Consider the following 12,553-nt stretch of genomic DNA (forward strand, 5'->3'; position numbering starts at 1 on the left):
AGAGACAGAGAGGAAGGAGGGGGGGGGGGTGCAGAAGCAAATGGGCGCTTCTCCTATGTGCCCTGGCCGGGAATCGAACCCGGGTCCCCTGCACGCCAGGCCGACGCTCTACCACTGAACCAACCGGCCAGGGCCTGTTTTTTTCTTTTTAATAAATTTTACTACTCTATGTTTTTCGATTGAGGAGTTTATTCCATTTACTCTTAACATACTTAGTGTTAGGGAAGGACTGTGGTGCAGACATTAGGTTTGTTGTCTGCATGTCTTAAAGCTTTCGGGTCTCTCCTTCCCTCTACCTTCCTTTGTGTTTAGTTGATTTTTTGGGCTGACTTATTTTGTTTCCCTTCTCATTTCCTTTTGTATATATTTTATAGGTTTTGTGGTTACCATGGTGATCAGGGTTTTTTTGCAGCATTTTTTTTCCCTGGGCCTGTGTGTGCCCTCCCACCACCCACAAATTCCCCTGTGTACAGGGCTGATTTTAAATACCTTAATTTCCTAAAAGGTTTTGTTACAGGAGGAGCCATGAGACCTTGATACTTACCTTCTTGAGAGAAAGAACTTAATCAAGAGGCAAAATGTGTCCAGTAAAGAAAAGAAGGATTGGCTGTGCAGGAAGAAAGTCAGAGGAAAGGGGCCTTGGAGACAGGTTCAGAGGGTCAGCCGGAGATGAGATACCACTGCTCACTATTCCCTGATTGCAAGTCTTGTGGGCTCCCTTAGGGGAAAGAGAGGGGTAAGGCGCAAGGAGAATGTGCCTGGGGGGAAGAGGAGGAGGAGGCGGCAGGGAAAGATGCGGGTCATCTCCAGGAAGGGAGAGTGTGCCGAGACCTCAGTCCCAATGGATTTTGAAGGTGGGGATTTTAGGGGATGTCCTAGGAGAGGATCTGAATGGAGGCAGTGCTCCAGGTGTGTCTTTTAGGGTCATGGTCTTTAGTCATTAGTCAGGGGGTCATTAATCAATGCAGCTGGTCCTGGGGTCAGCCTGACTTCCCTTTGTCTGGTTTTGCTGCTTTTCTGGGCCTAGAGCTGAAACACAGCTGAGGCCTGGATGTTATCTCTAGGGGTTAATGCTTAAGGGCTATTCTCTGGGCTTTCTTGTTTGATCCTCCTCTAAGGGGTCTAAAACCACATGGCTGATGACGTGCCAGTGAAGGAAAGGTCAGGGGAGGGTTCAAATCCCATGACCAGCTTCAGGGGTCTCAAACTCAACTCAGCATGTGGGCCGCAGAGCAAGATCACAGCCATTCAGCGGGCCGCACTAGGTCTACAAAAGGCAATGTTACGCAACACTTTTCTCACTGCAGTTGAAAACAAAAAAAAATCAGTACAACAAGCACAATTGTACATGCAGTTTACTCAGTGTCACAAAACGACCAGAAACTGTAGTTCGCATCACAACTGCTGTTAACTAAGCTAATATCTAGCTAGGATGCTAGAGAAATGAAAAATACAAGTAGGCCCCTAGGCTTACTTAATTTTATCCAAAATATTTTGAACTTCGTGGATTAGTCTGCGGGCCGCACAAAATTGTTCAGCGGGCCGCATGTGGCCCGCGTGCCGCGAGTTTGAGACCCCTGAGCTAGATGAAATCAGGAGGTCTAAACTGCATGACCAAATAAGGGAGGAGGAAAGATCACCTGGGGGTGAGGTCCTCGTGTTCCCAGGTGTCCCCATGGCCAGGCACCTGGGCTTTCCGCCTGCTGACCAGCTGTGCCTGGCCTGTGCTTATGTCTAATTGTTTCCCACAGTTTTACCCCTGCTTTTTCTTAAGGACTTGGGTGTTTGCTGTGTTCCTCCGCCTGTACCTGTTTGCCCTCAGATTCTGCGTGCCTGCAGGTGTACAGTTTTCCTGTGTTGTGGAAACTGCCACTGCCTTCCCTGGCTTCCAGCCTTAGACATGAGCGTGCTGCCGTTCCTGTCTGATCTCAGCCAGGCCGCACAGAAACTCCCAGGGAGCCGACAGATTGGCCAGAACATGCAAAGAAATTCCACTCATATACTTTTATCTGAGAGAAGAAACGGGATTGGGCCACTTTTTCCTGATCTTACTGTAGAATGCCAGGGAGAGGTTGGGCACATTGAAAAATACTATACATTTTAGCAATCCACCTTCTCCAGCGTGGCTTTTTCCTTATTGGATGTTTGCTTGGTTGCTGCAGATCCTTCACTGGTTCAGAGGTCCCCTGCCCTTAAGCTGTTTTAATCAGTCTGCTGTTATTCACTTGAGGTTTCCTAGGGAAATGAGGACCAACAATTTTCTAGTTTGCCAGCTTGCTGATAATCAAATCTGTTTGTTTTTTATTTTAAATGCTTTTTTGTTATAGTTTTACTTGTGGTTTTGAACCCTAAATGGATTCAGAGTTGCAGGTGTTCAGCTAAATCCCTAAATCATGATAAAACTATTACTGCATAATATATTGATGATAGCTGTCATCTTTGTTTTATTTCTAATTTAATGGTAATCCATTTAGGGGCATGACAAGCAATCAGCATGGAATTTGATAAATGTCAAATTACAATTGAGATAATTGTTAGTTCTTTTATAAAAAAAAATTAATGTGAACAAATAAAACCAAATTGGAATAAAAAAAATAATGCAAAGAGCAGTAGAATACTGTTGCTGTGTATTTTCTTTACAGACTTGCAGAGGATTTTGTGTTCATGGCTCGTACTATGAGCAGCTCTGATTCAGCCCTGTCTTGTACATTTACAGCAGAGACTATAACAAACATAATTTTGAAAAATGTGTAATTTGCAATTATTTACCAAAAAATATCTGTTTTACGTGGCATAGAGTCTTCAAATTAGGGGCCATAATAAATGAGGATATTGTGAAAATCTATGACTAGAATGAGCACTATTAAGAAGCAGTAGGCATTATAAACATTAAGCTACAAATTAAATATGAGAAACAATCTCTATGAGGATATTTTTCTTTATGATACTCTTAATTGATATGGGTAGGGAGCTATAACTATCTCATAATAGTGGATATTAATTTCATAGTATTTAATTAGTTAAATTGAGCTCCTGCACTGAATTCACTAAAATTTTATTAGTATATTTTTTTTTATTTAAACAGAGTTTAAACCTTTTTTTGGGCTGTCTTTTTCAGATATATAATATTATCAAGACAATGTTGAACTTAAAATTTGGGAATTCTTGCTTTCAGCAATCTCAGATGTTTCAAATGGTACAGGAATTATTTGTTTTTGAAGGCAAAATTTGTGGCTTTGTATTTTTGGGGACCTCCTTAAATCTCACCTCAATTTCTTTTATGTTAATTGGTCTATTTTGGGTCATAAATTTTGTTAATATTATTTTTTTTTAGAAAGAAGAAACATGTACTTTGCTGAACTTTCCAAAAACCTTAGTGTATATTTTTATACATGCTTTTATTATATTTTAAAAAATTAAAAAATGCTTTATTCTTTTTTTATTCTAAATTTTGTATACATAGTTTATAATCTCACTACATTCAACACCTCATTTTTTAGGTTTTGATATTATAAGAAATTTATGTGACAGAGACAGAGACAGAAAGAGGACAGACAGGCAGGAAGGGAGAGAGATGAGAAGCATCAATTCTTCATTGAGGCACCTTAATTGATCATTGATTGCTTTCTCACATGTGCCTTGACCAGGGGCTATAGCAGACCAAGTGACCCCTTGCTCAAGCCAGCTACCTTGGGCTCAAGCCGGTGAGCCATGCTCAAACTGGCGACCTCGGAGTTTTGTTTTTTTTTGTCTTTTTTTTTAATTAATTTTTAGAGAGGAGAGAGAGTGAGTGAGTGAGAGAGAGAGAGAGAGAGAGAGAAGGGGGGGAGAGGGGAGCAGGAAGCATCAACTCCCATAGGTGCCTTGACCAGGCAAGCCCAGGGTTTTGACCCGGCGACCTCAGCGTTTCCAGGTCGACGCTTTATCCACTGCGCCACCACAGGTCAGGCAGACTTTGGAGTTTTGAACCTGGGTCCACATCTCAGCCTGATGCTCTGTCGTCTGCGCCACTGCCTGGTCAGGCAAAAGAAATTTTTGTATCAGTGTAAGGAAAAATAATTTCTTCAATAGTTTCCCATATAGAATTTTTTTATTTTACCCCCTTTTCTCTTGTGGTTTGTAGAAAATAAACATGCAGTTGGTTAAAAGAAACCTATTTTTAATAAAATACACCCACATTCAATCTACAGACATAATTTTAGCATCACAGTGTTTTTGTCTCTTATATCTTCCTCTAAATGTTACCACTTTTTAGATTATTTTAATATGGAGGACTCATATTTCTTCTCATGGTGCATATAGCAGATGAATATTGGAGTTTTCAAGAGGAAGTAAAAATGGAATACTAACAAATTTGGTAAGCTTCACTTTACCTTTTTAAGAAAAGTGAATCAGTTGGCTAGGCTTTTTTACTTATGTTGACAAATGATATATAAACCTTGTCTGTTTTCTGCTTATAATGTTCAACATTTTATCCTATGCAATGTGAACAAATTAAAAATGCATTTGGATTTAGGTAAACTGTGTGTGATCAAAGAACATTCTATTCTATGAAGGGTGATGAACACTTTCTTTTTTTTAAGATTTTATTTATTGATTTTAGAGAGAGGAGGGAGGGAGAGAGAGAAAGGAAGAGGGAGAGAGATATCTGTTTGTTTTTCCACTTATTTAAGTGCATTCATTGGTTGACTCTTGCATGTCCCCTAACTAGGGATTCTTGGCATATCAGGATGACACTCTAGTAAGCTGAGCTACCTGGCCTATGCTCAGTTATACTTTCTTAATCTTATTCCTTTATTCTTTTTCTAATAATGTGAAGTTAAGTACTTGACTCATCTCCTTTTGAGTCAACAAACACAAAAGTGTTCCTGATTTGTGGCTGAGGCACCCAATTCCTATTTGCTCCTCCTTCTTTCATTATGTCTTGGTTCTTGAGATGAATGTGTCAGAACTTTCTGATCATCACGGGCTTTGATTTATACCATTGATCTCTCTCTCTCTCTCTGACTTCTAAGTAGTCTTGAAGTAGAGCTTTTATATAGAGAATAACTTATCATTACACTGTGCAGATTCTGAAAAACGCAAAACAAACAAACAAAAAACTCACCTAGAAACCTGCAGTAACTTTGTATTCCAGAAAATGGTTTATGGTCTTCATACAACTATTGCTTGATTTATGTTGTTATTCTAAATGGGAAGATTAAAATGCAAGGGGAATATGGGTTTTGAATAACAACCATTTATAAGCATGAAAAAGAGGTGTGGAGCAAGTCATTTATAAAAGTAGAATTGCCTTCTGCTGGATTTGGTTCATTGGCCTGAAAGACATACTTAACGTGGCTGATATCAGATGGGGTAAAACAAACAAGAATGAAGTACTCCCAGTGCATGGTTTCTTCTAGAGTTTTTTAGAGCCTAGTTCAAATCCAATTAAATGCCAGATTCACAATATGAAAATTAGCTTCAATGCTTTTTAATCTGTGACTCACAGGAACCCATTTATAGTTTATTAGTTTTCTATGCTGTTTATCTTTGTTTAACTTGGTACTGCTCTGTGCCTTGTTGGGTGATTTATGTATACATAGTGAACTTTATGTTTTGCCCCCAGATCATTTATATATTTCTAAATAAAGACAGTTCTACTGTGAAAGGAGGTAAAGTGGTTGAGGGATGGGGTAGGAAGAAACGAGGCTCAGTGTTTTCTAAACTTTATTGTAAAGAAAATCTGGCATTCATTTTACACCATTGTGGTTTGTGCTGTGCTTTGGTAAATTATGCACACACATTTGTAGTCAAGAAAGCTGATCACAGATCATCTGCAAATGAACAGCTTTCCTTTGTGCATTGTGGGAGATGTTCAAGTTTATCCTTCCTTCCCCATCAATCTCACCTCCTTTACAATATCATGCATACTACCCAGGGAGAGGATGCTATTAACCATTGATAAGAAGCACTCATTTAATTTAGTTACTATACCCTGTTGATTTTTATTAGTGGTGGGGGAACTGTTGAAAAAGGATCTGTTGTGTTGACAACTGTTCACTAGTCTGCAGTGAGCAGCATTTTGTATGATTTTTCCATCTCTCGTCTTCTTTCCCCCATCTAATTAGAAAAGTAGTCTTTTGTGCTTTGGGAATATTTGTATTTAAATCTTTATTGTGAGTTCCATTGATGCAAGGAAAGAAATATGAATGGGCTTACTTTATTGCCATAATTATTTTGCAGAGTATTTGACTATCATGCTGGTGCTTATAGTCAGTCCACTTAAAATCATCTACCTTTGGGACAATAGGCATAAAGGTCTCCTGGTTTATTTCTTAAAGAAATAAGATTGCCCTCCCTCCAAAGATAGCCATTTACAATATATGCACCTTTGAATAATGAAATGAGCTACCAAAAGGGAAAAGAGTTCTAATCAGCATTCAAACTGTGATTGTGCCATGCACCGAATCATTTCTTTATGAAAACATTTCTCTTGGAGCATGTATAATTATGAACATTTTTTTTCTATCTTGGTAGGAACTGGGAAGTAACAGCCCTCCACAGAGAAACTGGAAGGGAATTGCTATTGCCCTGCTGGTGATTTTAGTTGTATGCTCACTCATCACTATGTCAGTCATCCTCTTAACCCCAGGTAACCTGTCTTTATTCCTCTCTTATGGTGGTATTGTGGGTGATAATGTCATTTCAAATGCCTTAAGAGGGTAGCCATATGTGGTGTCTTAGGGTACATTAGTGTTAGGTGGAATAAAAAACAGTGAAGCCAGACATTTTGCAAATGACAGTAAGTTTGTTTAAATATCATGCAAGATATTTTGGGGAAACTAAAATGTAAAATATATGCATTGAGAATGCCAAGATCTTTGGTCTCCATTGCAGCTTAGAGACTTTATTTGCTGGTTTCATAAATGCAGGGGACATTTGACTTTTGTTGTGGGTTGCAGACAAGAGAGTGGAGTCTGAGAGTTCCCATATGTAGTTGATAGCCCAACTGTAGTGACAATGGTTAGGGCTGTTTTGAGGGACAAAGAGGATTAAATGATAGGAGAATGGGCTAAGCCTCTAAAGACTTTTTCTTTTCCTTTCTTTCCCTGTACTTTCCACATTCGAAGGTTTTCCTTATCTAAAGAACCACTCCAGATTGCACTGGCAATGGTATTTAGACTATGTTTAGCATAAATATAAATTTCCAGTAGGCTTAATTCTTCTTTGAGAATTATTTCAGTACATAGAAGTTTTACTACTCTTCAGTAGAATCTAATTTGGAAGGCAAACACAGGCTGTTTACTTTTTAAAACTCCCCACACTGTCTTCCAGGTACAAATAAATTTGGCATGCTGCTACAACCCACCCACTAGCTTCCTGGAAGATTGGACATCTAAGTATCACTCAGAATTATAAAACATAGTCATTTCTGAGATAGGGTTGAGCCAGTTTAAAAGTCAGCTGGTATTAAGAAGTTGTATCCTGTTTTTGTATGTTGTGTTTCTGTTCTGTTTGTATTATGTAGTTCCTGCCCTAGCTTGGTTAATTGAGAGTTCTTATGTTCAAAATGTGTTTAACAATACGTGTATTTTAGAGTCATTTAGTCAACTAATTATGATGACAAATTATACAAATGGCAGTATCAATGTGGTACTTTGTGAATTATACCATCTTTTAAAAAATATAGATTGAAATGTAGAACTCTTCAAAAATATGGTTTGTGATTGTTATTTAACATAAGAAGAGATTGAGAATTAAGAGAGTCAGGAGGGAGGAAAAGGGAAGAAAAATAATTTAAAAAGAAAAAGGAAAAATTTCTCAGTAAATGTTGCCTTATCCAGCATTCTCTAAGAACTCTCTCCTAATTGCCTCATTTGTACATCTGCAGTACGGTATAATGGAGTAAGTAGTGTGATAGCTCTAAGTTGCTTCCGAATGACAAGAATTTTTATTAATGGAAGATGAGCTTATGTTCAAAACAGTGTTTCACTTAAACATAAGAATTTTAGCATAAGTACTTAAAAATAAATGGCTCAGTGCTACTACCTTCTATTGTTGATTATTTCCTCGATGGAGGAAATTGATGCCATGATGCCCACGTGTTTCTCTTAAGCTTTCTTCCATCCTGATTCTAGTGTCTTTTCTTGGTGAGTCACTTCCTCAGATTTTCCTGGTATTCTCTGTGGCTGTATTGATACTGCACGGTCCCTGAATGTTGGTATGAAAAAGACCTTATAAAATTGGCCATTCACTAAATTAAACTTCCTTTATTTAATCCTGGTCAAGTTGCCCCAATATAAAAACACAGTGTAGTTGTGCTCATTTTGTCATGTACTTATTCATTAATGAAAGCACTGGCTTTGGGCAAGACACACACCTTGGTTTGAGTTCTGCCTCTATGATTTACTAGTTTTAGGACCTTGAGCAATTGTTTGCTTTTGTCTCTTACTTCACTCATCTGTATTATAGGTATAATATATGAGGCCAACATACAGTATTATGAGGAGTAAGTGTGATAATATTCTTCAAGTGTCATGTATAATGTCTAACAATGCTGCTGCTATTCCTCTTATGACTGCTATTATTCAGTACATATTGACCACTAGACACAATGCCAAGCAGTCAGTTAATGAGGGAGATTTCCAAATAAAAGTATGAAGTCTCTCAGGAATACAGATCTTTTGTGACTTCTGTGTTAAATTATAACAGGTAGAAATGTGGAGTCAGTCCTTCAGTGGCCTGGTTGTTCATTTCATTTATTCTTTAATCAGTAGATACTTATGGAGTCCTCACACCATTCCAGGTGCCATGGAGGTTAGCTGATTTCCCCTTGTATTATGTCTGTCTCCACCAACCCTCTTTCTTCTTAACTGCACGAACACACAATAGCCCACACACTCCTAACCTAAGGTTTTAGTTTCATGTGAGATAAGCATATCAGTGGAAGTAGTGATTTTTATTTAGATTTACAGTTTACTAAGTGCATTTTACAAATCAAATGTCCAAATGTCTTTAGGTTTTTCTATTAACTTTGGTAGGGATATTATGAAATGAAAAATAGAAGTCATTATGCTGGAGTGGAAAAGGCATTGCTATAAGAAGCAGTCAACTTGTGTTCTATATTCTGTTTGTAAATTCAGTGCCACTGGGGGCCTGGAAGATTACAAAATTGAAGTGATTGCAGTAATGACAGTGGTTAGGAATGTGTTTGAGTTTGAACAAGCATGTATCAGCTGAGATGCATGGCCTTCATGAAAGGCTCAAACCAAACATATTAGTAAAATATAAGGCCAGAAACCTAACAGTTTGTGGCCTAAGACTTGAGTCAAAACCCTTGAATCACTCTTAGAAGTTATCAAATTACACAGGAAAAACCCTAAGTGTGTTTAACCTCCAGTTCTGAGGTCTAGAATGTGCATCAAAACCATTGCTGTAGACTTTTGACCTAGCACATGTGCCTGTGCTTGTCTGTGGTTGAGCTCTAGTGCTCCATTTGCACCAAGCCTTCTTCTTCTTACCCTCAGGCTTAAAACCCCTCAGCTTTGCTAGAACACATCCGTAGAGAAAACCTCCAGCTGGGAAGATAAGGTACAACACTTCCCCTTCTCCTTCACATCTCCCCTTTGCCCACCAATATGTTTCGAAGGCCCACCTTGGATAATGCCATTCAGGCAGACAGAAACTTTCAACCTGGAAAGGTACTTACATCCTTTGAGGATAAGAAAATTCTGATCTTGGAATCATTCAGCATGGTAAAAAGATAACTAGACCTTAGGACAGGGGTCCCCAAACTATGGCCCGCGGGCCGCATGCGGCCCCCTGAGGCCATTTATCCGGCCCCCACCGCACTTCCAGAAGGGACACCTCTTTCATTGGTGGTCAGTGAGAGGAGCATAGTCCCCATTGAAATACTGGTCAGTTTGTTGATTTAAATTTACTTGTTCTTTATTTTAAATATTGTATTTGTTCCCGTTTTGTTTTTTTACTTTAAAATAAGATATGTGCAGTGTGCATAGGGATTTGTTCATAGTTTTTTTTATAGTCCGGCCCTCCAATGGTCTGAGTGACAGTGAACTGGCCTGTGTAAAAAGTTTGGGGACCTCTGCCTTAGGACAAAGGGCTGACTCTAGAACAATCTTTCCAACAAGAATGGAGGAGGTCGGAAATTTGTATGTATTTCATAGGCATATGACCTTGGGCAAATCAAGTACATCCTCTACCCTCAAGATTGTTTGTTGAAGAAAGGGGCATCTTTGGTTTGCTACAATATCTAACATTGATGACAATGTAATAATAACAACAACAGCAATAATATTGGCTTGTTTGATAACAAATACAGCAACAGATTAAATCTAGTGAGCTCTTTCACTAAACTTTTTCTACCTTGGAAATATAGTTAGTGTTGTTTTCGTTTGTTTGTTTGGAGTAAAAGAAGTATACAAGAAGTTATCTAGTCTAAGGCATGATTTAGAAACTGTTTTGCTCAAAATAGCATCACATCGTACAGGTAAGTGCTAATGAATGCAAGCCTGTAATCAGAGAAACACATGTTCATTGTAATTTTGGTTTGATTGCAAATTTTATTACAGAAGTAATTTGACACAGGTGTCTTAAGTTCCAAATTGTCAGCCACTTCCCTTCCTTGTACATAGAAACACTAATTATTTTTGAAGAGTGGGTTAACCATTCAAGTATTTCTTTAATACATAACTATTTCTAAAAAGGACCAATCATTCACTTTATTTATTTCTGATTAAAACACAGACTTTTTTTAGATGCATTGATCAAGCCCATGTTTTTTGTTTGTACTGAATTTGTTTAAAGAAAATTGAGTACCTGCATTTATTTTCATAATACATACTAAAATACTTATTCTCTACTAATATATGAGTGTACATTCAAGATTGATGCTGTGAAAATCAGACTTGCGTAGCTATGCATTTACATTGAAGTCTCATATTTACATTTAATATGTAGAATGAGAATGAACATGGTCAGGAAACAAATCATGCATGATATAGTTACCTATTTAGACCTGTTTGAGATGAGAGATGCTACTTTTATAACTTACAAAGTATTTGGTAGAGGATATTGATCAAGCTCTTTAATCCCATTGCCATACTAAAATAGCCACCTGTGGACTGTGTATGCTGTGCCAATATTTCAGCAATACTGGCCTGTTGCCTTTGATTGATAAGTATAATCAGTGCTGAAGCAGGGTTGTCAGGTTAATTTACTGTTGTGGGTAATTAAAGACGAAGTTGTAAGGCGGTGAGAAGGTGTGTTCAATTTCTCATTTCTTTTTTTTCTTTTTAAAATTTTTCCTTAATGAGAAGCGGGGAGGCAGAGAGACATACTCCCACATGAGGCCAGACTGGGATCCACCCAGCAAGCCCCCTGTGGTGTGATGCTCTGCGCATCCTGTGCCTAACTGAGATAATTTTAGTGCCTGAGGCGAGGCCTTGGTGCCATCCTTAGCGCCAGGGATAAACTTGCTTCAACCAAGCTGTAGCTGTGGAAAAGGAAGAGAAAGAGACAGAGAGAGAGAAGGGAGAGGGGTAGGGATGGAGAAGCAGATGGTCACTTCTCCTGTGTGCCCTGACTGGGAATCAAACCCAGGACATCTACATGTTGGGCTGATGCTCTACCACTGAGCCAAGCGGCCAAGGTCCTATTTCTCTTTCTTTACTATACTCTGTAGGTGAGCATCATGTGTTAGTCTTTACTAGTCTATCAGTTACATTTCAATAATTACTCAGAATAAGCCAACCAGAACTCTGCTCAATCTCAGCTAGACAAGAATTTAATAAGGATATTTCAGTTCTACTATACAAATGCCTTTATTTTCACTCTTAGCAGTATCTATAATAATGCTAATTTTACAGTAGGTTCAAATGCCATTTTGGGGAAGAATTTACACAGGTTGAGATTGCTACTGTGATGTTGATTAAATAAATCAATATGTCAGGTAAGGATTTGATTAATGAAGTTATACTGAAACAGTTTCGCCTGACCAGGTGGTGGCACAGTGGATAGAGCATCAGACTGGGATGCAGAGGACCCAGGGTCGAGACCCCGAGGTCACCAGCTTGAGCGTGGGCTCATCTGGTTTGAGCAAAAAGCCCACCAGCTTGAACCCAAGGTCGCAGGCTCCAGCAAGGGTTACTCAGTCTGCTGAAGGCCTGCGGTCAAGGCACATGTGAGAAAGCAATCAATGAACAGCTAAGGTGTTGCAACGCACAGTGAAAAACTAATGATTGATGCTTCTCATCTCTCTCTCTGTTCCTGTCTGTCTGTCCCTGTCTATCCCTCTCTCTGACTCACTCTCTGTCTCTATAAAAAAAAAAAATTAAATTAAAAACAACAACAACAACAACAAACAGTTTCTTTGAGCTAAGATTTAGAACTAAGAAAGTGGAGGGAGCTACTGAAATGTAGATAACCTTGTCCAGAAAAATAAACGAAACAAAACCAGAAGTTAACATTTAAGGATGTATTCCTTTTTTTGAAGAAATAACCATTTATTTATATTTTCCAAAGAATGTGCAGAATTATCTCATCTATTCTT

The 12,553-nt window shown here is 38.6% G+C and overlaps 1 protein-coding gene across 4 annotated transcripts in view; it reads left to right on the forward strand.

Annotated features, from left to right (window-relative positions):
- DPP10 (dipeptidyl peptidase like 10) overlaps positions 1-12,553 on the forward strand; it is a 713,505-nt gene that overhangs the window by 151,093 nt on the left and 549,859 nt on the right. For all 4 annotated transcript variants that reach the window (XM_066280442.1, XM_066280446.1, XM_066280443.1 and 1 more), the window contains exon 2: positions 6,520-6,634. In XM_066280442.1, coding sequence (XP_066136539.1) covers positions 6,520-6,634 — 115 coding nt within the window. The remainder of the gene's footprint in view (positions 1-6,519; positions 6,635-12,553) is intronic.

Source organism: Saccopteryx bilineata, chromosome 5, assembly GCF_036850765.1.
Source record: "Saccopteryx bilineata isolate mSacBil1 chromosome 5, mSacBil1_pri_phased_curated, whole genome shotgun sequence".
In the NCBI taxonomy this organism is placed as follows: Eukaryota; Metazoa; Chordata; class Mammalia; order Chiroptera; family Emballonuridae; genus Saccopteryx; species Saccopteryx bilineata.